This window comes from Dioscorea cayenensis, chromosome 7 (genome assembly GCF_009730915.1).
Source record: "Dioscorea cayenensis subsp. rotundata cultivar TDr96_F1 chromosome 7, TDr96_F1_v2_PseudoChromosome.rev07_lg8_w22 25.fasta, whole genome shotgun sequence".
NCBI classification, from domain to species: domain Eukaryota; kingdom Viridiplantae; phylum Streptophyta; class Magnoliopsida; order Dioscoreales; family Dioscoreaceae; genus Dioscorea; species Dioscorea cayenensis.
The window spans coordinates 31,122,754-31,149,009 of NC_052477.1; the positions used below are offsets into that span (position 1 = coordinate 31,122,754).

Consider the following 26,256-nt stretch of genomic DNA (forward strand, 5'->3'; position numbering starts at 1 on the left):
TCGAAACAACCGACCAAATTTATATAATTTCAACAGCAAACAAAACAACAAATAATTCATGCATACATATAATAAAAAAAGATATATTTCAATATTTATTGTAAAAATATAGCATTTATTGGATCAATGTTATTGGGCTAGAAGTGTTGCTTGGCCCATTTAGCCCATTCTGTGCGCTATAAATAACATCGGGTCCCAGTTCTTCTAGTTTCGTCCTTGGATAAATCGCGATCTGAGTCTTTCGCTAGGGTTTGGGATTCCAAGGCTCTCGCGGCCTTCTTCTCCGCTTGTCGAGCTTCTCTGCGAACAAGGTCTGTATGGATTTCTCAAAAAACTTCAGAAATTCAATTATTTCCTTGTTCCTCATCGTGGGTTTTGTGTATGAAGTTCTGACATCCTAATTTATTTGGGGGTTTTTGGGTGGTATGGTTGATGTTCTTGATCTCGTGGTTTGGTGTTGAATTTGGGATCTTGGAGTTGCCCGGGGTTCAGATCTATGTATGGTTTTTGTTTGTGTGGAAGCGAGGTTTTGATTACCGCGTTCTTGATTTTTGCTTGGAATGACAACAGGGTTTGGTTATAAAATCTCACACAGGATTGGATGCTTTCTTTGATCGCAAGATCTTATCTTGATCTTTCATGGACCTGGACCTATGTTTTCAACAGGGTTTGATTTTTACTAATATTGACAACAGGGTTTGTTTTCTTGTCCTGTTTTTAATCTTTTGGTTGATGTATAAGAGAGATAAAAGTAAATAGATGCGTGATTTTGTTTGTGCCTAGTAATTGATGTGTATCTTGAACTCCATAGCCGTAATATATATATCCTTATTTTTTGTCTTGATTTTAGAGAGTTAGCAGTGCCTTAATCTATGCATTAGTACTTAGTATGTTTGAGTGAAAAGATGCATACCATGCTGTTGCAGCTTAAGTTATATCATGGTCAATCTTCATTTGCTAGGAGGGTTTCAATGTTAACTTTCAGTCCTTTTTTTTACTCTTTCAACTAAACTATCTACAAGATTTGATATAGTTAAAAACATGGATGATTTGTAAAATTCTTACCCGATGGTGATCCATGGATAGATGATCCATAAATCAAATGACACTCATTTAAAGAATTTGGTAAAATTGAAGACTAATTTAATGAATGAATCCTGATTGTTACTCCCTTCAATGCATTTTGATTAACGAAATTTAGTGGAATAGTCCAAGAAACTTAAATTTTTCGTTATGAAATAGAAAATATCTCTTTAAGGTTATTTCCATCCAATGCGGGCATTTCACCAGTCTGTTGTTATTCTGTTCTTTTTTTCCCGCTTTTTCCTTCTTTTGTTGTTCTGTAAGCTTTGGATATTTAGGGGGTCTGTGCTTTATTTGTAGATTTGTATAGTGTAACAGAATTTGATAATACCTTAAAATTGAAGCTCATTTGTCTTATAATTTCTTCTTTGTAAACTTGACTCTTCTTTTTTATATGTCTAATTATTCTAAATATGTACATATTTATTTTCATTTGGTCAAAGGTTTACAATGAGACGATACAGTCCACCTTATCATAGTCCTCCTCGGAGAGGATATGGCGGGAGAGGAAGAAGTCCCCCTAGAAGAGGATATGGAGGATATGGTGGGGGCAAAGATCAGAATAGTCGTAGCCTTTTGGTGAGGAATATTCCCTTAAATGCAAGGTAAATAAAACGGAAAATCTTTTGATATGAGCTGTTTCCCTAATCAGATTGTTGAATAGATGTTGTGTATTAGATTTTGTTTGTAAAAATGTCCTTATTTGATATGCAGAGCAGAGGACCTTCGAGTTCCATTTGAAAGATATGGGCCAGTTAGAGATGTCTATATGCCAAAGGACTACTACACTGGGTGAGCTCTTTTATTCTGTATGGTTATCTAAATAGTTTCGACATGGTTTCCATCAGGTTCTGTACATCTCTCTTTCATTGCTATGCAAGTTCAGCTTGAACTTGAATATGGTCTAAGAAGACATGACTCAAGAGATTTACTAGGTGCAGGTAAATAAAGTTTGCAATGGTTGTCTAGGGATCATGAATTTATTCTGTTGATGTACATGCACATAAACGTAGAGGTGATTTATTCTCTATAGTGCTGGTGCTTTAGATTTCCAACAAATATACATGTGTATTTGCGGCCAGATATCTATCAAAGTTAAGTAATTGTTTCTATTTATATAAATTTCATAATTGACAAAGCAAGCTGGATTTTACTAGTGTTAATTTAGATTGGTAGTTGTCTTTAATCTCATTGATCTATATGTTTCAGTGAGTGAAAATGCATTTAAGAAATAAATTATACAATGTGCATGTGATTATGTTGCACAAATAATTGCCTTAGGCTCATAATTTTCTAAATCTATCATCATTAATGCATTGCTGATGTCATATGGTCAGCATTGCAGTTTTGAATACATCTATTGAGTTACTATTTTATTAAACGATTATTTGAATCATTGATCAGTATCTGGCAGCATGGAAAGCTTTTTCTAGGGATGCTTCCACTATCATGTTCCTTCTTTCTCTCGTTTCAACTTTATAGTGAGTTATTTTTGAAATGATTCTCATGGGTGTATAGGTTTGAACTTTGAAGTAAGTACAAGCGTGCATTTGATGAAGACCACTGTTTACAATTGCCTAATATATTAGTTTGGTCAAGGTGTAGAGTCATGTTGAAATGAAGTTCCTGTATGAAGAGAATTTTTAACCCAAGCCAATTTAAGTGTATTGAAGAGAAGATAGTGTGCTGAGCTTTTGAAGTGCTTTTCATGAGAAGATAATTTGGAGCAATGTTGGGTTCAAGGGCATCATATTCTTTCTGTGAAGAATTTGAAGTTATATACACATTTTGAAGTTGCATAACTGTCTGTAGAAGAAAGGTCAAGAGTTGGTTGCTTGGACTGGTAACTACTTTTAATGATTTCTGAGTACTCATTGATATTTTTGCCATTCACATGGTTCCCATCAAGTTCTCTAGGAAGGCATATTAAGTGATGACAGTGAGATGGTAATTGTGTCCTGGACCTATGTTTTAACCATTTCCAACTTTGGCAAACAGTGTTTCTGCTGATCTTGGTCTGTGAATATAAATTTTGCCAAACTCTTGCAGGGAACCCCGTGGCTTTGCATTTGTGGAATTTGTAGATCCATATGACGCTTCAGAAGCTCAGTATCGTATGAATGGGCAGCGATTTGGTGGTAGGGTTATAACTGTTGTTGTGGCTGCTGAGACAAGGAAAAAGCCTGATGAAATGCGCCACAGAGAAAGGCCTAGGTATCCTATATGTTATTCCCAAGTTCCTAATTTCTTGATTGTTTCAAGACTTACTGATGGTTTTTACCTGATGTACAGAGGGACCATCAGGCCATGATGTTCGGCGCTCATATTATGGTAAACTCATGTTGTTTGATTTATTCTTCTGTTTTTCTGGATCTAGTGGTTCTTGAATTTATTTATTAGTTACTTTGAAGACTGCACGCTTCAATATTTTTTTCCCTGATAATCAGATTGCTACAGAATTTTTCATGACATGGGATGAGGTTATTCATGACCATAAGGACAAACCATAATGATTTTTTTCCCCTTTTATTTTGGCGATAATTGAGTTTAGAAGGTGAATTAGACAGTTATAATCTCAAATCTTTGAATCTTTGTTAGTGTATTATGTTGTTATCTCTTTTCATTTTATAGATGCTTCTTTTCTCGTTTCTCTTTCTCCTACCTAACTTGCCTGAAAGTAAGTCAAAGATTTACTCCTTTGCCGGATGTGAGAAAAGTTGTACAGCTGCTTGATTAATCCATGAGTACACTTTTTATTACTAGTCTTGCAATCCTGATTAATTCAGAGAACTTATGTGTGATGTTGGCATGGTTTCTCGAATTTTGTTGGCTATATGTTCATTTTCAATATTTGGTTTCTTAAAGTCTGCCTCTGGAGCAAGTTCTCTTCATTTTTTTCATTGTGTTAAATAAATGTACATTTATAATCTGAAGTGCATAATCTCTCAAGTATGTTGATGTTGGTTTACTTGCATGGTTTTACTGAATGTTGTTGATGGTTTACCAGGACGGTCCCGTTCACGCTCACGCTCTCCCCGCTATCCTTCTTCTAGAAATCGTGATCGGTCAAGGTCAGATAAGAACTTTTTAATGTAATAATAATATTGCTCCCAGATAACATTTATCTGAAAAATATGAATCATTTTTCAGATCTCACTCCCCTGCTCCAAGGCGGAGGGATGATTGCTCTGTTTCCCCGAGAAGAAGGCGTAAGGAACACACAAGATCACCAAGGGATCATCCCCAAGGGCGTGAGGAGGATCGTGATCGCAGATCATACTCTCCAAGTCATAGTGATGCCAACCAGAACAAGACTGATAATGGTTACGATGAGTAAGTTCACCATGTTCATTTTTTAAAAATCTTTCTTAGTATTCTTGGTTTGTGTGTCGTCTTGAATGACTATGTTCTAAAATCCTATCTTTAATGTTACCTCAAATTGCAAAACTAATCATTTTAAATTTGTGGTATGTGTTTGTATGTTGCAAGTATATGGCCATTTTATCTTGTGATATGCTTTGTAGACCTCCTGTGGTGGATGCCATGTTATGCAAAGCACTGGATGAATTTGAAGTTTCTTAAATGCCATTTTGCATATATAGTCCGTATAAAATAGTAATTCATTATATACCCTTGAATTATGATTTCTGTGGATGATAAATGACGATTGCAACCCGCAAGGGCATTGTTATAAATAACATATTATGAAAGGGTATGGAGTAAGTATAAACATTAGATGGATATATGCTAGAGTTTCTTCACATCAGATAGATATCTGCATCTGATCATTATATATTATGGTTATTTAGCAGCAAAGCTTATGATGCTGAAGGTGCTCGAACTGAATGGAGATCACCAAGGCGTGGATCACGTTCACCTTCTGGATCTCGTTCAAGATCTGCAGATTTGTCTCCAAGGGGGGGTAGCAGATAATGAGATGAGAGTGAGTATCAAATGAAAGATTGTGTTTCTTAGCCATCTTCAGTTGTTGCTGTTACTACTTGAACTGCTGATGTATTTGTTGTATCTGTTGGTGTTCTTACAGCTGGCTGTTCTTGTGGTGCTGATCTGTTCTGGTGCCGTTGTCAGTAAACATCATGCGTGACTTTTTCATCTTTTTCTATAAACAAAAGTTCTATTTCTGGACTTGTGTGTGCTTTAAAACTTGGGTGCAGAACTCAGGTTTTGGACTTCTGTTTCGTCTTCTTGGATATCATATTAAGACTTAACGTTAGTCCTGAGATGGTTTGTTGGATCTTGTGTTTAGATTAAGTCGTGGCATTGCCGTCAGTCTCGTGTAAGGTTAAAATTAGATGTGCCTTAAATGCTTATTTTACCTGATTTCACAATGATGCTTAATAATGCTTTATAATATATAAATAGCGGGGTTACTTATAGTGATGTTTAGTTTGGGTTGCTCAGGCTTTGATTTAATCTATATTAATTAAAATAATTAATATTAAATTTAAATTTGTATGTTTATTAATCTTTACAATTTTTTCAAAAAGAATCAGTGAATATGTTTATCGAATTTATCACATGCTGAAATATGATCTTAAACATTTTAGAATGGACAAGAACATCGACCAAAAAAACTCTCAACACTTTCTTGATCATCCATTAGATCACACTTTAAAAAAAAATTCATTGCATCCAGTGGTTGGTGGCTGTCCGTCCCGGTTCTGAAACACATAACATGGACTCTTGAGGTGTGTGAAGATCGATCCCAAGTTCATGATAGAACCACTCGCCTGAAGTCTGTGACATAACCTTGAAATCGGCCCAAGTTTTTCAAATAGATGATGATGGTGACTCGATCAATGGGATCTTCTGAAAGTCATTTCGAAGTTGCCCGCAAGCTGCACTTGCATCGAGTCCTCGCGTTTGCCGAACAGTGACTGTGATCCTCCGAGACTCAAGCGCTGCCACAAAAGCCATCACCTACCACCAATGCCAAACTAAATGTTAAGGTAATCTTTTTCCTAAGCCGTTATTATACTATCATGTCATGCATTCTTTGTTAAGCACTCCAATGTGAGAAATTGGCTACCTAGAATCCTAGATCATTAAAAAGATATAACAGTGTTACGAGAGTGATGAGTCCAAATCCAACATAATGGCCATTTATAAGGGTTATAGCAGTGTTTATCAAGAAATGGTGGGAGATAGTTATCAGGGTAACACAAGTATAATTTACCGCTTTTTTGTATGGTCTTCGGTATTCAGAACCTTCTATTGGATTATATGGTATCAAATTGACATGATAACCATGACCACATCGATGCAGCATTTCTGCAAGTTCCACAGCATGTTCTGATCCATCATTAATTCCAGCTGCCTCAAATCACCAAATAGTATAAGAAACATTAAATGCTGTCATTAGATTAACTAGCGCTGATCATAGTATTTACATATGAAGTTAAGTTTGTATAAATTTAAGTTCTATACCTAGAAGTGTGTATTCGAAGGATACTCTTCGCCCAGTTTGGAGAAAATAATCCATGCAATCAGCCATAAGTGCATTCAAGGGGTAAGACTTTGCGCTTGGAACAATTGTTTCTCGAAGTTTCTGATTAGGGGCATGCAAGCTTTGGCCACAATCACAAAAGAAAATAACTAGGATTATTAATAGAAAAAATTAACATGCGAGACTCTATTAAAAATTCAACCAAGTACAGGCAAAACTATTTTGTTGGGAGTAAAACTAATCAGAGAAACATTTACAAAGCTCATGGATACACATATCAGAGATTTGTAGTTTCTTTGACCCGTTCTATGGTATGAGGCAACACTGGACAAGAATTAACAAATAACAACAGCCAGAAAGATAATATACTAAAAATTCAATTGCCAAGCAATTGGTATTCTTTTCATATAAATGTAATTACAGAAATATATGCGGATCGGACACACCTGACAGCCAATGTCGACTGAAGCTTGTGTGCTGCCAATATCTTAATGGTGTTTGGTACACCTACTGTTGATATTGTCATCATCCGTTGCCCGATTCTTACATCCTTCACAAGAAATAAAAATTTAACCCCAAAAGAAAGGCTCCCTAAATCAAGCTCAAAAGCATACAAGAATCCAACCATATGAGTTATACTATGACTGTATGACAGATGATCTTATGTTCTTTCAATCAGAATTTACCTACCACTGGAAATTGCACAATAAAAGCATTGACACCACTATTAAGAATTCTTGATGCAATGATGGCTGTTCAACAACTAATTCGTTTCACAAATGTAGAGAAAAGAAACTATTATTACAGTCAATTATAATAAACCACATGAAATCTATTTGATAAGTGGATAGGGACCATAGGGTAATGAATAATTTCTTCAATCATTAAATTCCTTTTTAACCTAATAATGGTATTACAAAAATTGTACCTTATTCAAGCATCTGTGTGCTTCCAACACTGACTTAAGGTTCAACATTGGTTCGCCCATACCCATAAACACAACATTTGTCACCCTATGTTTGAAGATTTCCTCAATAGCCAATACCTACATCGATAAAATGATGATAATCACTGTGAAGCATAGTACCAACTGGTAAAGGGCTTGGGATAAATATTTACTCAAACAACCTGCTCAACAATTTCATGTGGTTGAAGGTTCCTGGAGTACCCACCCTTTCCTGTAGCACAAAATGAGCATCGCAATGGGCATCCAACCTAAACATAGCAACCGAATTTCAACAAGAAAAGGAAATTGTTACCCAAAAATAAAGGCATCATCTTCCTGAACCAAAAGAATAGACAAAAAAGGAACTCAAAACACATACAGTTCATTTATAGTTTATTGAAAAAAAAGGAAGGAGGGGAGGGGGATACAAGAAGTTATTAATGATGAGAAAAACCTACTACATAAGAAAAACAAGGTAAACTTCATACCGACATGTTCAACAGTTTATACCTGTGATGACACGCAGGCAGTGAGCCGAAAGGAACCTTTATCATCTTCAACTGGTATTCCAACAGTTTCAATCAATCTATTATCCTCCAATTTTATGAGCATCTGCAAGAACAAAGATGAAACACATGAGCAACAAGTAACACAGGCCCTTAACCAGAGAACACATTTACATGAAACAAATAAGGACTTCTAACTACAGTTATTTACTAACAGTTATATAGATATAAGCACTAATGAAGAAGATGTGCATAAGAAAATCAAAGAAAAGGAACCCGCCACAGAACCTAGCAGCACAAGGAAAAAACCAAGAGACAAAAATATATACGAAAAAAAGGGGCTCAAGGCTGGTTCTCACACAAGCAAAATTATCAAGCCCCAAGAAAAATCATATGACAGCGTGATATATGCATTATAAACAATTGTATATGTAATTTCTCTGTAATCCTTTCAGGTTCAATTGCTTCGGCATTTCCTACTGATCTAATTGTATGCATAAAATAGCGATTCTCAACAGCATAATCAAGAATCGCAAAACAAAACCCAAATGCAAGTAAAGCAATTACCTTTATAGTGCCATCAGCTGCGGTAACAGCACGGTGAACTGGTGACCTCCCAACTCTCCACCCTGCTTCACGGAGTTCATCACGGAAGCCCTGAGGTACTGCCAATACTCCAATTTCATCCCATTTCCAACCTCAAGGATTATAAGATTTCAAACATAGAAGAAGAAGAAGAAGAAGAAGAAGAAGCTCACAGTGGCTAAAATCTTGGATTTCCTTAGCCTTGGTCTTGTAGAGGAGATCATGTAGCTGCTTGCCTCTATAACTTTGCTGAAAAAGGAAAACCAAAACAGCAATCACTTAAAAGTGCAAGCAAATTCTTCATGATTTCTTTCATTCTAAAGCTAGGGTTTTGATTTTACCTGACCGAAATCAATGGCGAGTTGCCGGAGCTCCGGCTCCGCCAACCCAAGGAGAACACGCGATTCGGCGGAGTGTGGCAACGACGAGCGCACCGTGGGGGAAGCGACGATGGCGGCGGCGCCGGAGCGCATCGCACGCGCCAGAGGAGCGGAGCAAACGTGCTGGAGCGTCGCCATGCGAGCAGCTCCAAAGTGATAATAAATTAGATATTTCCATTTGTTTATATTGGAGGAAAAGTAACAATTAGTCCCTGATATTTTTTATAATTTTTAATTCAAAGTAATATGTGAAATATCAGTCCCCAAGTAAGGTTTTTCCTTTCTCAATGGAAAAATGTGACCAGGATATAATAAATATTGGAATTTTCTTAATATATATATATATATATCTCGGAGTCTATATCTCATTGATTTGGTCACCAAAATAATATTTTCATGACTTTTTTTTTAACTTTTTTTTAAAAAAAAATTGTTACAATCTAAGACTCATATATACATCTCATTTTCTTTCATTATTTCTCATAATTTCAGAGTTTAGATGCATAAACTTTATTTTAAAAAATCCAATTTCAAGAGGAGGGTATAGATTATAAAGTTCTTATGAACATACACAAAATTAGTCTTTTTTTTATTTTTTTTTATTTTTATGGAAACCTTTAAAATGCAGGGAGTAATGCAAAATATTCAGTGATGAATCAATAATATACACCAATATATATATATATATATATATGTCATTTTCCATGTCACCTAATTGGTTTTGAGAAATCAGATCCAAAGGCAAGAAGCTCATGTGTATTAATCTACAAAACCTCAAACTTAGATTGAAAACACTCAAAATTCTGGATTCAGAGAAACTATACATACAACCAGAGCAACATGAGTATATAAATACATTGGCTTAATCTTGCATTTCAAACCAAGAGCAGTGAAAATACATAATTAGACATTCCCACTTATTTGATGGCCTTCGGATGGGAAGTATTGTGATTCCCAGCTGCTTCTGAACTTCTTCTGTTAGCTTTATGATTATCATTTGCAGTGTTGACATTAACTGAACTTGTTTTACTATTCTGAAGTTGTTCTAGTGCCAAGACCACTTCATCCATGTTTGGTCTGAACCTCGAGTCGGTGGCTAGGCATTGGAGCGCAAGGGCGGCAACTGCCTGGGCTCCTCCTAATGAGTACTGACCTTCCAATCGGGAATCCAAGACGCGGAAGAACCTTCTTTTGCTTGTAAGATATGGCCTCGCCCATTCCACCAGAATGTGTTCTCCTGCAGGACGGTTTTTGTCAACCGCTCGCCGGCCGGATAACATCTCTAGAAGAACCACTCCGAAACTATACACATCGCTCTTGGAAGTTAAATGACCTGAAACAAATGCAGTCTTATGTTAGAATCAGTGATTTTCATGGTTTTATACAGAACCATGCATATATAAGAAGACCACATCAATTATCAAGTATGAAAGAGTTCTGTACAGGCCTTGTGTAATCCGTGGTCCAGGCATATTCACCCCGTCCTTAACAAGTAACATGGAATAGATTCATTATCTTCAGGTTGATTTTTAAATAATCAACAACATCGATACAAATGATATTGTGATTTGAAAATATCAATATTAAGAGATTGTAAAGTGATGCAACGGAAGATACCTGTTGCAAGATATTCAGGTGCTGCATACCCTTGGGTCCCCATGACTCTTGTAGAAACATGGCTTTTGTCGCCGGTTGGCCCATCTTTTGCCAGGCCAAAGTCAGAAAGTTTGGCATTGTAGTCCTATGAGGCAAAAAATAAGAAATGAATTAGAAGCAAGCAAATATTAAAAAACTTGAAGAACTTCACAAGCTTAGACCAAAAAGCAAACTTCACATACTGAATCAAGAAGGACATTAGAAGTTTTAAAATCCCGATAGATAACTTGGTTCTCAGCACTGTGTAGAAAAGCTAAACCCCTTGCAGCCCCAAGCGCAACCTTCATTCGGAGGTTCCAAGATAGAGGTTGGAAGTATGAACCCCCTGTAACAATACCAAACAGTTGAGCGCATCAGGAAAAAAGCCACACAGCTCCAGTTAACTATTAGAGCAAGGCTAATAATGAATCACATGAAGTGTAAGGCTGTGGGTCGGAACCAACTTACTCCTGAATAGATGATTTTCTAAACTTCCCCTTGGCATAAACTCATAAACCAAAAGACGTTGTTCATCCTCCAAACAGTATCCAATCAGCTTGACAAGATTGGGATGATACAGTTGGCCCAAATAGTTGACCTCAGCCTGTGGATCAATACAACTACTATCAGGTGAAAAAGAGATGGCAGCATGGCATACAGACAGTTGCTATCAAATACAGCAAATTTTAGGAGATAAACACAAAACTAAAACAAAAAGTTTTAAGATAAAGTTTCAAATTACCAGCCATTCCTTGTGACCTTGGAAACCTTCTTGGTTCAACCTCTTCACCGCAATAATTATTCCAGTCCCAGCCTTAGCTGCTGCTAAAGTGTGCTCATCAATCCAGCCTTTAAAAACTGAACCAAATCCACCCTCGCCCAAAACACTATCTGGACGAAAGTTCCTGGTCGCCATTTTAAGATCATTGAAAGTAAAGCTCTTGACATTTGAAGACTGCAAGATCTCACCCTCACTCCGAGGGGTAGGAGGCACAGAGGATAAGGATGCAGATACTTTGCTGCTAGAATTGCTCAATCCAACTCTATCTTTGCTACTATTTTTAGAACTCAACCCTAAACATCCAAACAAGAAATCTACTAGTATATCAGGTTTTGCACTTAAAACACTATTTTAATGGAAATTGGAAAGCACTACAGCAAACCTAAAAATAAGAAAGAGCACACTTCTCTTGGGTTTTCCTACCAACATAACAAGTTTCAAGGGACTATAAACAAGAGAACAAAACGCCTCACCAAAAGGTTATTTACCCCAGAAAATAACTCTAAAGTTGAAACATATATACAACACTTGTTTCTTCTTCTGATTCAAACTCGCACTTCATGCCAACTTCCATAAATCTTAAAACAAAAGAAAATACATAGTTTATCTACATTAACATTGTAAAGGTACAAATTCACTCAAAATAAATGTTTTAATTACTCTGATATAATATACACATGCAATTCATTATTGTGCTCACCTCAACGTTATTTACAAAAATAAAATAATATAAATTTCAAGTATCTTTCCATGGGATTTTCACAGAAAATCAATAAATCCAATAATAAAATGACAAGTACTAAATCCCCATCTTGTTGCTAGCACTCCTCTGCCGACTTCCAATCAGAGACAAAAAGAAACAACAACTTAAATAATAATTATTCAATAAATAATTGAACCTCTAAATAACACAACATATATTCAGAAAATCCAAAAGCCTCTCAAGCAAAACACTATCAATCGCAAACTCAACATCCATGAATCGACGTTAATTGAAAACCATACCAAAATTAAACCAAACAAACAAACAAAAAAAATCGTTTTTTTATAGCAAAAAAAAGTAAAAAACCTGAAGCAGAGACGCTGGTAAAGGGTGTCTCCGCCTTGATCCTCGCCGCTAAGCAATTCCCCATCACAGTGAAAACCTCTACCTTCTTTCTCCCAAACAATCAACCAAAAATAAAAAATAAAAAACCAAGCTTTAAAACAGCAAATCCCAGCTCAGATCCGTGAGCAAATACCCAACGGATCCAGCCTCGAACCCTTCCTCCTGTCCTCGCTGTAAAGCGTCCACGAATCCACGAAAAAGTTAGTCCAAAAGTAAAAAAACACAAGATCAAGCAAAGAAGATCATCTCCACACCTATGAATTACGGAAAGGTGGCTTCTACTGATCGCTCAACGGAAACGCGTGGGAGAGGAAACAGCTTCTCTTCTAGGGTTTCATTTCTCCATGAATTCAAAGAATTCGCCTTTTTATCGTCCCCATTTGGATTTGAACACCTTCGCGAAGCTTGACCAAGCTCTCTCTCTCTCTCTCTCTCTTTGTGTCTGTCTGGAGTGCAACTTGGATAGAAAGGTAATTTAATGTTTTAAAGGGACCTAAATTGACACCCAAATTCTCACCTATGATCTAGAGCGTCCACGTGGAACTTTGTCGTGATTCCGCGTTTCACGGGGCTTAAAATGCAATTTGCGTCATGTGCCAGTCTTCTAAAGTTGTTTATTATTTTGTCTTTATTTGATTATATTATTATTATTTTAATTATCTAAATATTTTTTTAAAAAATATAAAATTATTAAAATAACCAATATTTGCTAAGTACAAGTGATAACTGGTGAGGGACATTTGTCAGTATTTTTCAATCACTGTTCAATAAATCTTCGCATCAGTTATTTATGGGAAAAATCATCTTTATCACTCCAAAAATTATATGAGAGAATTTATTATTATAAAATTATAATTTTTTTCATATATTATTTTAAATAAATATAATATATCTTTATTATTTGAGTTTTAAGTTATTTTTTTAATATTTTTTTAATAAAATGAATAAATTTTATAAATTTATTAAAAAGATATATAAAAAGAAATGCAACAAAAAAGACATCACCGAAGAAATAAAAAAATAAAAAATCGAAAATCGCTCACCCGAAATGGAGAAGAGCAATGTAACAACAAAGAAAGAACACAAACAAAAATACAAAAAAAGTAAACAGTTCTGGATCGTGCAAGCTCAACCATCCTAGAGACAGGGCACTGCCAGCAACAATATTATTTTTATCAAAATAAATTAAAAATAAATAAATAAATAATATCACGAGGCGTTTTATTGAATATGGTGAGTGAATGAGTAAGAGAATGAGATAATGATGACTTGCTTTTGTTTTATATTTTTCATAAAAAGATAAGAACAAATGATATCATCTAAACAAGATGTAATTTTTTTTTTTTGTTTATTGAAAATTTCTAGTTTTACTGTTTTAATAAACTGTAAAATTAAAGAGATATCAAAAACAATAAAACATCTTATTAATGGATTGCTTTTTGAGCTTCTCCTTTTCTTGGTCATTATCTTGTGAAATTCTTCTCCTTTGAAGATAAGGTCCCCTTTTCATGATTGTTATGTTTTTTTTTAAGTTTTGAACCACAACTATCATCTTCCTTCTTGACCCAATTTTTCATGCCATTGAATTAAATATTACTAATAATAATAATAATAACTATTCAAGTAATAAATACAAATAATATATGACCAATTAATGATCACCATTTATCATTAATCTAAAAATAGTATTAGTCTATATATATATATATATATATATATATATACGAGTATCATTCTATTATGGACATCCATGGATAAAAAATATATAAACGTCCATTATCAATCGTTAGATCTCGATCCAATATACAACATTGGTGAACAAATCTTACTACAGTAATTTATACAGTAATTATTGTTTAGTAATGTCGACGTGATCGCGATTCACGTGATAATTAAAAGGTCCATACAAGATGCATTATATATATATATATATATATGCTTAATTTTATTGACAGAATATATATATATATATGCTTAATTTTATTGACAGAATATTAAAGTAAACAATGGAGTGGTGTCTTATTTCAATGAGAATGATTAAGATGGGGTTCTAAAGTTGAAATAAGTGGGTGGCGTGCCGTCTAATCTTAAATAGCCAATAAGAATGGATCAAGACTTGGTTAGCTTGCCACGTGCGCCGATTTTAATTGAATGGGTTTACATGACCTTCTTCAAAGTCAAACTTACACAAATAATCCGACCAACAAATCTTTAGTCAGCACTAGTCATGCTCATGCACTTGTTCAATAACATTCTCTTTAAATAAACTAAATTTAGGACATTAGATTAGTATTTGTATAATTATTAAATTAATGTAGCATGAGCACCTCCTCCCATTTTGTATAATTATTGTTTATCTATTTAATGAAGAAACAAATAAAAAAATTGAGGCTCATAATTGAAGGTATAATATATAGCCTTAAATATAGTTGTTTTCATCTGCCTCCTCTATTTGACTTTTTATTATTATTATTGTTGTTATTGTTATTATTATTATTATTATTAATGTTAAGGTTTTTGTGTGGGCAAGTAGGTGGGGGGTAAGAAGTGTTTCTAGATGGATTTGTAGTCAAAAGGAGCACTGAAATTATTGGTGGCCAAAATATTGATTAAGTGAAATGAATGCTTTCTGACTTTTAGAAAGTGAAATATTATTTAAATGTTGTGATCATTTTGAATTATGAACACTGTTTTGAAAGTCACAAAAAGGGTGAAAAAATAATAATTTTATGTAACTTTCAACTACCAAACACCTACAAGCATTGACCAAAATGATAATGCACAAAAGTGGAAGAGTTTGAGTTATTCATAGAGACAAAAATAGAACACTAGTAGTGCAAGGTTTTATTTCAGTATTGCAGCCTTGTTGCTGGGGAGCAGACAAGATCCAGGCTGATTACATTTACAGAACAAAAATTTTAATTAGATTATTTCGATCACCGAAAACAAGGTCTCTTCCCCGAAAATTCATATAATGAACATTAAGAGTGGCACTCTAGGTAGATGATTTCACGGTCGCGGACTTGATGATGTCGATGAACTCCGGCTGCGAGGAAAACAAAGAGAACAAAAATGAGACAAGTGAAAGTTAAACAAACTAATCTTGACATGCAGAGTGTTGAAAGCCAGATCTTCTCCAATGTTTTTTAATGTAAATTAGATGAAAGGAAAAGTAGTACCTTCAAAGAAGCTCCACCGACGAGGAATCCATCTACATCAGGCTTTGCGGCTAGTTCTTTGCAGTTTGCACCGCTAACGGAACCTGAAATAACCATGAACACAACATTAGTGAATTAATGCCCCATAAATTCATCATATTAAAAAATAAAAATGCAACAGTAGGTGCTAAATATGGAGGAAAATTACCTCCATACATTATCCTGATTGATTCAGCAACTTCAGCACTCACATTTGCTTGGAACCACTTCCTTAAGTCAGCATGCACCTGATGAATTTAACGGCAGGTATTCACAATTAATTTAGATGGTAGCTTGCTGCCATCATATTAGTGTTATTTAAAGTTTTCAGATTAAGATCTGATTAAAAGAGATGTGCAAGAACTACTCATTTCAACAGCAAAATAAAGAATGTGGCTTTCAGCAAGATTTACTACGCTAACCATACTAGTAGCTAAAGAAGAAATTGTCTTGGGGAAAAAGGGCAAACAGAAGTTTTCTTCTTTAGAAGTGCATGATGAGTATTTATTAGTGCAAAGTAAATTAAATGGCGTCCATAAAACAAGTGAAATGTGAAGGATGTAACAAGTAGCAACTGATTTTTTAACATTTTGCTAAAAAAGGGGATTCTTAAGGAATTTCCTAGATCAAAGTTGTAAAATAATTGATGCAAAAAAATTAAAAAGAAGGACCAACGGGCAGCACAAAAAACATACATACCTCTTGGGCCTGAGCAGGTGTTGCAACCTTCCCAGTTCCAATGGCCCAAACAGGCTCATAAGCAATGACTACATTGGTCCAATCGTTGATCTTATCTGCAAGATATTAAAGCAAAGAGTATAAACAAATGCACACATGACAAGTAATAAGCATTCATCCCATGGGGACCATGACAATTCCTATGACAGAGCAAGATCATCATTTTCTTTGCCTCTTTAAGCAAATTACGTATTTCGCACAAGCTTATTTCTAAAGACACTAGACATGGCCAAAACAAGCATTGTTTGATGCCTTCCTACAAATTCTCCAGGATGTCCATCACAATGATAAAATTACCAGTTGACAGTCTCTAAATGGTTTACCAAAAAAATATGGCACATCAATGATAAAATTACCAGTTGACAGTCTCTAAATGGTTTACCAAAAAATATGGCACATCAATGATAAAAACATTCGTATACACCAACTGCATCTTTCTTAGCAATAACACTTTAGCAATAAGTGTTTTGGAATGAAAAATAATAACATAAGAAGCTTTTTTTTTTATGCTTCAACCCTTAATATATTGATGGGGTTACATATATTGATGGGGTTACAGGCATTGACAGCACAAAAATCAAAACCTGCATCCATGAAAAACAACTTCCAATTTCACAAAATAAGACGATGCAAATTCTACACCAAGCAATTGACATGCAATTACAGAATCTGAAGGAAACCTACATTAGCAATTAAGGGATATCAAGTCAGGACCCTAAATTGAGAATATCCAGATACAAAGAGAGTAGTTAATGAAACTTAGCAAGAAAAAAAATAACATATACCAGCGATAGCTTTTGTTTGTGCAGCCACTACATCCATAGTTGAACCTGCCTCTCGCTGCTCTAGAGTCTCACCAACACAAGCAATCACCTTTAGACCTTGACTGAGAGCATAGGCAACTTTATCCCCAACAAACTGTAATTAGAGAATGAAAGGGGGAAAAAGAACCGTAAACATGATGGAAAATAATTTAAGAAGTGTTTCAAACTAATAATTTTTTATACACTGTTTTGCTTATTTTATAAGCAAAAGTTATTTAATTAACTATAGTGATATTATTTACTGAAAATGTCTATGCATTTGAGATGTACAGTCTTTAGATCTTTTAAAGCTTGAAACAGGGGAACCATTGAAATATCAGAACCTTGTGGTACATGTAAGTGATTGGCAGTGAAAATAAGTCGACTTTACAGTGGATCTGTTGCGCAAACAGTGTATTTTATGAGCCATGACTGTCTACTCCTAGGTTTGCATGTGGCTCCTCAATTTTTGGTAAGTGAAAATCCAGGTTCTAGAAACCCGAAAAATTCAGCAAGCTTTTACTGTTGTTGGTGAATAATTCCCAAACCAGAGACATTCAGGTTTACTACACTTCAAATCATACGCAAGCCTGTATAAATTACTTGAACAAGTGGCGGAAGATTTAAAAGTATTCTTGCGTTCATCCCTGATCTTATGAATGAATTTCATAGATAATCATCGAATACCTGCCTAATGAATTACCTCATTTGATTCACCCAACAATGCTCTTCGCTCAGAATGACCAAGAATGACCCATGGGATGCCCAGATTAACAAGCATCTCACCGCTGTAAGGAAAGAACAAGAAAATGTCCAGAATTCAGCATAGAATTAAAAGGGTTGTATATGCTTCAAATCTAGCAATTATAGTGGGAAAAAACCAACAATCTGAAAACTAGATTAGTTTTAGAGAATCAATAGAACAATATAAAGAAACATTTTAAAGGAGCCACACAACAAAAGGTACTTAGAAGAACAGGAGAAGAGGATTACCTAATCTCTCCAGTGAAAGCACCTCCTTTCTTTACCCAGCAATTTTGTGCAGCAACATGAAAATCAGAGCGCAACAAACTCTTCACCAGAGGAAGAAAAACAAATGGCGGGCTTATTACAACCTCTGAAAAAATAGATCAAGGGTTAGCCATGCAGCCGCAATGTTCATTGTTCAGCACGACAACAATTTAATTTCTAGCGCACTTTACATTGATCATAAGGTACTTGAGCATTGAGACAGCAATAGGCAATTGAAACCACAATGAGGAAAGAATGCAGTAAAAAAGAGAATATATCAAAAACAACTTCAACATAAAAGACAATGTGGAGATGGAGACTTATACACAACCAGTACTTTTTTATATTAAATGGTATGCTGATCACTACCTAAATAACCAAAGACATCATAGTGTTGAATGAGGGATCTGGAATGCCAACACCATTTCTAAATTCTAAAGCAAAAGTCATCAAGCATAGATCTTTATTGTATAAAGTGAATCTATGATTACAAAGGGTATTCACAGCAAGTCTCACAGCAGGTAAACACTCTTGGACCATCAGAAAAGCCCCAATCATAGCCAAATAATTATTTTCCATGCACTTAAAAGAGGAAATAAATGCAGCCACAACAATGAGACTTCAAGCAAACAGTTTTACAATGGAAAACAACTAATGTGACTATTTATAGCGAAAAACGTGATCCTGAAATCTCCTAAACAAGGGCCTGCCCTCATTCATCACAAAAAAAGTAATACCGGTTTCATACAAAACAAGGCAGACATAGAGTACAATCATGCACCTAACACTTGATACAACATGAGTGAAAGAACCTAAAGACAAGCAAATAATCAGCTGACAAATAGTGAGATTGAGGAAGCAAGTTACTTCAAATTCAATGGCCACGGGAAGAAAAACCTCTACATTAATAATAAAGCAAAGTCAATGATCAATAATGATACGGATTTCTCACAGAAATCCACATAATATTCAGAGCATACCAACAACATCCTCGGAGGGGACTTCTCCCTGATTCAGGGTGGCAACGATTTTCTTCACTTCCTCATTAGTGCCATTCTGCAGAAAGTTCACATACAAAACAACAGATCAATGGAAACTGCAAGTATAAATCAGATGCACCAAAAAAAATCGATTTTTGAGCATTAGATCACTGCAATCCTTCATTAAACACAACAGATGAACTTAACCTTCCAAATCACTAGTCAAACAAAATCTTGCTTCAAAATATAAGAAACACAGTCACAACAAGAACAAATCTGAATCACAAACTAGCATTCCTATCAGATCCAAAACATCCAGACATCAACCCAGCATTCAAAACGCTCAAAATACCAAAGATCGGAAAAGAAAAACCATTAACATCAAATCAACAAAAACCACAAACGAAAACCAAATAAAAACATGAATGAAAACAGGAGAGAAGATCTCACGCATTTCCAATTGCCACCGACGATGAATTTCCGGCCCATTGAAACAAGAACAATCGAGAAATCAAAGAAGAAGACGAGATCGTGGAGCTCTCAAACCCTTCCTTCGGATTCGATTTGGCCGCAATCGAAGAGAGCGATGAGCTCATCATTGTATAAAATAAAGAAAGAAAACCGCGACGCTGAGCCTTGCTTTTTTTTGTTACCATTTTACCCCTGATCCAACAAAATCCGTTCTTGAGATAATAACCTTCTGATTATGATTGGACGGATGATGATCAAGTCCAGGACGCGGTATAACTGAAAATATTTCTTAGATGGTGAGGATAATACCGGCAATTCGAGTTTATTATTCTGTGGGCCGGCAAAGGGTAAGTGGGCTTGGATCCGTTGGACTGGTTGTTGGTTTTAGTCCCTAAATTAAAAAAATAATAATAATTAATTAATTAATTTAATAATTCATTTCCTTCTTCCCTCTAAATATGATACTCATTTTAATTTTTATGACACTCTTTTGTCTGCCGCTTAAAATGAAATAAACTAATTATCGTGGTATTAAAATAAATAATTTTAAAAAACAATGTATATTAAAATTTATCAAAAAAAAAATTAAATTAAACATCATGTGACAAAACTTGTGATATAATGCATAAATCCTATGTCCATAAGTAAATTAAATCATGTGATGTAAATAAAAAATAAGGGGATGGAATCAATAATAGAAATATTTTTATGCTTGGCAGCTAAGGAGTAAGGAACCAATATTTTATGTGTTCTACTTTTTTCACTCCTAGTAAATGCTTTATTTTTTTTTTTAGTATTTTTAACTTTACATTGTGTCTTCTTAGGTGCGACTTATGTACTCTCTTCTTTTATCGTATTGTTAATATGTATGATTTATTTAATTAAAAACATAAAAAAATCTAAAGATAAAGATAATTATATGACCACTTTTCGCAAGTGGAATAATGGTTATTTCTTTCACTCCAAAGTGAAAAAATTTAAGGATCAACTCTCTCTCGCAATAAAATAAGTGATTTGTCTATATTATTATTATTGTTGTTATTAAAAACAGATAAATTATGTTAGTGATCGTACATAAATATGAAATAATATCTCAACATATTTGTGCTTTCTCTCTATATGCAATGAGATTCGAACCAGCCTCTTTTTTTTTTTATAAAAAGAACAAATAATCTGAAGGTCCTGCTAAATCGTCAAAGACGTGCACAAACCTCAGTAAAGTCAAGTGGGAACGGAATTCACACACACATGAGTGCTATGATCACCTGCACACAACCAACCTCTTTAGTAAAGTGATGAATATCCTATATACAAGACATGAGGCTGAGTTGTCTATTTTATTATAAAAATACATAAAATTCACGTGGGAGAACCGGGTTTTAAAATTTAGCAAACTAAAAACTTAGCATGTGCGCAACTTCAAACAAGAATGCCCATCAACTTTTAATTTTCTTAATTGGTGTTATTTTGTTTATAAAATTTTTTATGCATATATATCTCTAACAGTGAATAAACCCAAGTGGGCGCCATGAATAATAGTTGTGAATAAAGCATATATCATAATATAATTCCAGTGTTAATTATATGAAATATTATCTTCATCTTTGAGGGAAGGAACTTTGGTATAAGAACATATATAAGGAAATTACATAATATAAGAAAAAATCTATATAAAAGATCACAAACTCTAGAAAAATAATATTAAATTTCACAATGAATTCATAGACTATGTTTAACTTTTTTTCTTGGAGAAAAAGTTATTTATATATGGAAAGCAAATATTTTTTCCCAATGCTATGAAACAGGCTATATTTAAACAATAAAATAAAATCAAATAAAATCAAAAGATAAAAAGATAAAATGAACTTCTCACCATATAAATACAAGTAGCTCATATATAAATTGATTGGACCTATTAATTTGCTTTGCCATCTATTCATAATGGTCAATAATAGACATAGATGGAGATGTGACATGATTGAAATTATCTAAAAGCTTATCACAAGTCAATACATTACAAATAATTTGAGCCATAACTTATTAATAATAAATAAATAAATAAATAAATAAATTGGATTACATATATATAAAAAAAGAAAGAAAGATAAAATGAAGAACAAGTCAAATGGTTTCCAAGCTGGCCATGTATCAGCACATGGATGGATAAAAAAAAATGCAACAAGAGGATGCTGATAAGAAGAAATATATTGTAAATAATTGATGAATTATTTAAACAATTGGTTGGAATAAGTGAATAAATAAAAAATATAATTAAACCAATTGAAATATTGATGAGTGGAAAGGGATGTCATTGACAAGGGAAAAGGGTGATTAAAAATTTGAGTGCTCTGAGTGTGACTGAAACCTGTATTCTTATCTCTTGAATAGACATGAATTCAATTGAGCAAGTAAAAATTATAAATAATAATAAATAAATAAATAAGCAGAAGAGAGACAAAACTATAGCTAGATTATGGGTCTCTGCATTTTTTTTACTTTAATTTGTTTTTTTAATAAAAATAGACATATCACAATTTGGGGAGACTCAAGGTTAAATCTCTCACTTCGTCAATGCATATTTGCATCTTTTTTAAGATAAATAATAATTTCTCCTTTTAAAATGCATGGTAAAAAGAAATTTATTTTTTTCAGTATAGGTTCTAAATATTTTTGCAAATGTGCATGTGATTGCTATTTGTTGTCCCATACATCATTTGGCCCGATTTATAAAGTTTTTTTATGGGGGTCCTTTAAGACATCGTATGCTGATGAACTTTCATATCTATTTATCATTTTATCGCCTATTATTAAAAAAAAAACTACATAATTTGTATTTTTTAATAAATTATAATATAATAAGATTATGGTATTTTGTTTATAATGTGGTTTGTGACTCAAGAATAATTCAAAAATGTATATGAAATTTATTGATTGAATTAGTAGGAATAATGTTTTGGAATTAAATGATGATTAAATGGAAGGTATCCAAATGTACAAGTGGGGAACAAATTGTGTGACCACCCAACTTATCCAAAACTAGATCAACACATCAAAGGGCCAAGCATACCCCTAACCACCTAACAAGGTCTCTATTGGATATTCCTCTATTATTATTATTTAATTAACTAATCACAATGGCTGACCGCCATTGTTTTATTTTTATTATTTATTTTTATATTTTATTTATTATTCGTAAGCAATTTATATTGTAACATTGTACCTAGATTTCATGTGAACCATCATCCTAAATTCTTCAAAATATTTGACCGTCCATGGCATTATTATAAATAAAATAAAATAAAATATTACACGAATATCATGTAAAAGTGCGTAATTGCCAATGCACCATCAAAGAAAAAAAAGAGTGAAAAATAATTTGGTTATTTTTATAAACTTTATTACGTTACTATATATATATATTTGGTAAATATGGATGGACCTGTATGAACCTTGTATTAAATAAATATGTAACTATATATATAACAAACATTATCTACATAAGTTGTGTCAGGGATCACTTGGCAACCTACTCAGTTTTCTAGCCACAAAAAGTAAAAAAATTTACATAAAATTAAGACTCATTTTGATCGTAAAGAGTGATTCTATAAAGGTTGACTTTGTGAGTATTTAACGTTACATAAATAAAATTTATATCATCTAATGTTATGTTAAAACCAAATAAAACACACTCATTAAATTACACGCATATATTAATATATATATATATTGTCAAAATGGAGAAACTAACGAAAAGGATTAGTGAGTTAAAAACATGGCCATAAAAATCAATAAATAGAAAAAAAGAGATCCAAAGCAAAGATCCAATAATTTTGGAAAACAGATATTGACATTAAACCAAAAGATCATACCACCATTAGTCCATTCTCAACTACTCTAACTCTTCGCTTCTCCAAACCCGAATCCGAAACCCGTTAATCTCTTAATAGGATCCGAATTCCAACGGACTTATCCGTTTCCCGCGCGAGAGATGTGGGGCCCTTGCCCTTGCTTCCCGGACTATTTAGACCAAAATTGCAAAGAAAAGGGTATTATGGTCATTTCATGTGGGCACAATCGGCAGCTATATGAATGAGCTCGGCCATGGCTTTTGGTTTTCATCCATTTTGGGTTGCAAGCGGGCTTTCGTCCCTTCTTCTTCCCAGCGGGATCGCATCGATTGATCCTCTTATTCTTGTGAATTAGGTTTGGGATTTCGATGCTGATGTGAATTTTCGTCTCTGGATTTCGCTTCGTTTGATTGTTTGGAGGTTTAAAATGGTGGATTTTTGGTGGTTTTTGAGTTTTTGATGGAGGGATTGGGGGTGATTGATCCTGGGATTCGAGTCCGGGGATTGGTTTGGGTTTTAGAAGGTGTTGGGTGGTCGTCGCCGGCGAAGGGGAGGACGGTGAGGATGGCGCTGAGAGGCAGTGGAGGAGGAAGAGGAGGAGGGGATGGGGATTGCCGGATCTGCTTGTCTGCTGGGGATCTTTGGGTTAGGGTTGCTGGTGCGGATGGAGGTGGGGAGTTTGTTGGCCAGGTTGGGGGATTCAGCCATGAGAGTGAGCATGACCTTGCGGTCATGGTGAGCGATTTCTTGGAGAATGGGAGCGGCGGAGCTGAGTCGAGGTACAGCAGCGATAGCGATTCTGGCTTCTCGGATCTCGGCCACCTCGCTGAGAGAGTATTGGTTAGTTCCCAATTCCTTGCTGGAATTTGTTTGTCTTTTCCTCGCGGAAGTTGGTAATTTTTGTTATCTCTGATTGATTGCTATCGATTATAAAAGCTTTTTCTTTTCTCCATGCATTTTATCTGTTTGTTCTTTTTCAATAAATTGCTCACGTTTCTTTGAATTCTAGATTAAAACGTTAAAGTCTATGTTTTTTTTTCTTTTCAATTCAGTACGTAAGATTTTTCCAAGCAACAGATGGTTACAACTCACTTTCCGTTTTCAATAAATATTAAGTCAAACTTGTGACTTCTCAAGAGTTTTTGGAGTTGAAAAGAAGAATTTTGGTTGTTCACACTATGTGGTCAGTGTTCATGTATTCAAATATTTTGATCTCTGCGAATGAATTTTGAATAGTTTGATTATGTACATCTTTTTTTTTGTCTGACTTTTTTTCCTTTATATGACCTATGTTTGTCTTTATGGACGTCATGATTAATATTAATATGAATCTTCTTCATGGTAAAATTTAATTGTTGATGTTGCCTGGTGATTGTTAACAGGATGAATGACAATTGCTGTACTTGTATATAGGAAAGAGGTTAGCTGTGGTTCCCTGTGACATGACATGAAATGGATTTGTGAATGTTAAAGAATATTTTCAATCAGATGGATGATAAACACAACAATCAAAATATGTTTGTATTATCTAGAATGTTAACTTAACCTACCATGCTATCTTTTCATGCAGTTGTGTAAACATACTGTGGATGAATATCAGATCAATTTGCTGTCAGCTGTGCATTCTCTACTGCGTTCCATGGACGAGACTGACCTTCATCACATGAATGATGCTCCATGCAACGGCAGCTGCATTCGACAAACAATAGTAAAGAGTCTGAGACTCTCTGGATATGATGCTGCAGTTTGCTCTTCCAAATGGCAGGGTTATGGTAAAGTTCCAGGAGGTATATAAATCTCTCTATCTATCTATATATATATATATATAGGCTCAATTTCTGGATTACAGTAATATCAAGCCATGAAGTTGAGCTTGAAAGTTGAAAATTCTTTCCTGTTCTTTCAGGTGACCATGAATACATTGATGTGAGTCTTGATGGAAATTCAGAAGATTCCGACCGCCTAATTGTCGATATTGACTTCCGGAGCCACTTTGAAATAGCAAGAGCCATTGAGTCCTACGACACAGTCTTGACTTCCCTTCCAGTTGTCTATGTTGGTTCACTATGTAGACTGGAAGAATTCCTGCAAGTCATGGTTGAAGCCTCTAAATGTTCTCTTAAGCAAAACTCAATGCCACTGCCTCCATGGAGGTCACTAGCTTATCTCCGAGCCAAATGGCATTCAAAGTTCGAAAGAATGCATTATGAGGAGGATGAAGAAGAAAGTCTTATTGGTAATTTCAATCCTTGTGATCACAAACAGTGCAGAGGACATTTGAGAAGATTGAAAGCATCACTGCAAGGAGAAATGGAGATGGATAGGTTGTTGAAGCCAGTGAACAATGAGAAGAAAAGAAGAGTAAAATTTGATAGGCAAAGACAATCACTGCTCAGCAGCTAATAAAATACTAAATGTATAGTGTTTTCAATTTCTCTTTTTTTATAGCAAAGAGTGTGATGAAGAAGGTCTTCCCTGGTGTCCAGTTTTGTGGAACAGGGAGGGTTCTTCCAATCAGCTGTTATAGAATAAGAAGCCAGGTTTTTGAGGCTTTTTCTTGTCCTCTGTTTCACTACTTTTGTATATATAGAAATAAATTCTTTTTTTTCAAAATAACTTAATCATATAAAACACTTAAAAATACAGAATCCCAAGCCTGAATCCTATTTTTTTTTATAAGATTTTTACAAAAAAAATAAAAAAATAATAATAATAAT

The 26,256-nt window shown here is 34.5% G+C and overlaps 5 protein-coding genes across 7 annotated transcripts; 2 read left to right on the forward strand and 3 right to left on the reverse strand.

Annotated features, from left to right (window-relative positions):
- The first annotated feature begins 204 nt into the window (after window positions 1–204).
- LOC120264600 (serine/arginine-rich SC35-like splicing factor SCL30) lies at window positions 205–5,429 on the forward strand. 2 transcript variants are annotated; one of them, XM_039272421.1, is made up of 9 exons: window positions 205–311; window positions 1,527–1,688; window positions 1,798–1,875; window positions 3,133–3,297; window positions 3,377–3,414; window positions 4,091–4,154; window positions 4,234–4,416; window positions 4,893–5,026; window positions 5,129–5,429. In XM_039272421.1, the coding sequence occupies exons 2-8, from the start codon at window positions 1,534–1,536 to the stop codon at window positions 5,014–5,016; spliced, it is 807 nt and encodes a 268-aa protein (XP_039128355.1). In that variant the 5' UTR covers window positions 205–311; window positions 1,527–1,533; the 3' UTR covers window positions 5,017–5,026; window positions 5,129–5,429. The 2 variants fall into 2 exon arrangements, with proteins under 2 accessions (XP_039128355.1, XP_039128356.1); XM_039272422.1 differs by having other exon boundaries at window positions 4,896–5,026.
- Window positions 5,430–5,593: 164 nt separating this feature from the next.
- On the reverse strand, window positions 5,594–9,117 carry LOC120264599 (probable dual-specificity RNA methyltransferase RlmN). Its single transcript, XM_039272420.1, has 10 exons — window positions 8,929–9,117; window positions 8,761–8,836; window positions 8,570–8,667; window positions 8,007–8,108; window positions 7,679–7,765; window positions 7,479–7,595; window positions 6,997–7,100; window positions 6,532–6,671; window positions 6,281–6,417; window positions 5,594–6,024 (listed from the first exon to the last, which is right to left on the reverse strand). Exons 1-10 carry the CDS (start codon window positions 9,103–9,105, stop codon window positions 5,875–5,877), a joined length of 1,188 nt encoding a protein of 395 aa, XP_039128354.1. The 5' UTR covers window positions 9,106–9,117; the 3' UTR covers window positions 5,594–5,874.
- Window positions 9,118–9,707: 590 nt separating this feature from the next.
- LOC120264880 (receptor-like cytoplasmic kinase 176) lies at window positions 9,708–12,921 on the reverse strand. Of its 2 annotated transcripts, none has more exons than XM_039272757.1 (7): window positions 12,746–12,921; window positions 12,453–12,662; window positions 11,345–11,676; window positions 11,071–11,206; window positions 10,806–10,948; window positions 10,585–10,708; window positions 9,708–10,300 (listed from the first exon to the last, which is right to left on the reverse strand). In XM_039272757.1, the coding sequence occupies exons 2-7, from the start codon at window positions 12,514–12,516 to the stop codon at window positions 9,885–9,887; spliced, it is 1,215 nt and encodes a 404-aa protein (XP_039128691.1). In that variant the 5' UTR covers window positions 12,517–12,662; window positions 12,746–12,921; the 3' UTR covers window positions 9,708–9,884. The 2 variants fall into 2 exon arrangements, with proteins under 2 accessions (XP_039128691.1, XP_039128690.1); XM_039272756.1 differs by having other exon boundaries at window positions 11,345–11,697.
- Window positions 12,922–15,266: 2,345 nt separating this feature from the next.
- Window positions 15,267–19,830, reverse strand: LOC120265610 (triosephosphate isomerase, cytosolic). The gene is made up of 9 exons (XM_039273555.1): window positions 19,671–19,830; window positions 19,221–19,296; window positions 18,223–18,346; window positions 17,933–18,017; window positions 17,212–17,344; window positions 16,388–16,482; window positions 15,858–15,936; window positions 15,671–15,753; window positions 15,267–15,537 (listed from the first exon to the last, which is right to left on the reverse strand). The coding sequence occupies exons 1-9, from the start codon at window positions 19,707–19,709 to the stop codon at window positions 15,487–15,489; spliced, it is 765 nt and encodes a 254-aa protein (XP_039129489.1). The 5' UTR covers window positions 19,710–19,830; the 3' UTR covers window positions 15,267–15,486.
- A 3,973-nt stretch (window positions 19,831–23,803) lies between these two features.
- LOC120264475 lies at window positions 23,804–26,008 on the forward strand. Its single transcript, XM_039272288.1, has 3 exons — window positions 23,804–24,379; window positions 25,110–25,326; window positions 25,446–26,008. Exons 1-3 carry the CDS (start codon window positions 23,999–24,001, stop codon window positions 25,940–25,942), a joined length of 1,095 nt encoding a protein of 364 aa, XP_039128222.1. The 5' UTR covers window positions 23,804–23,998; the 3' UTR covers window positions 25,943–26,008.
- The last annotated feature ends 248 nt before the right edge of the window (window positions 26,009–26,256 follow it).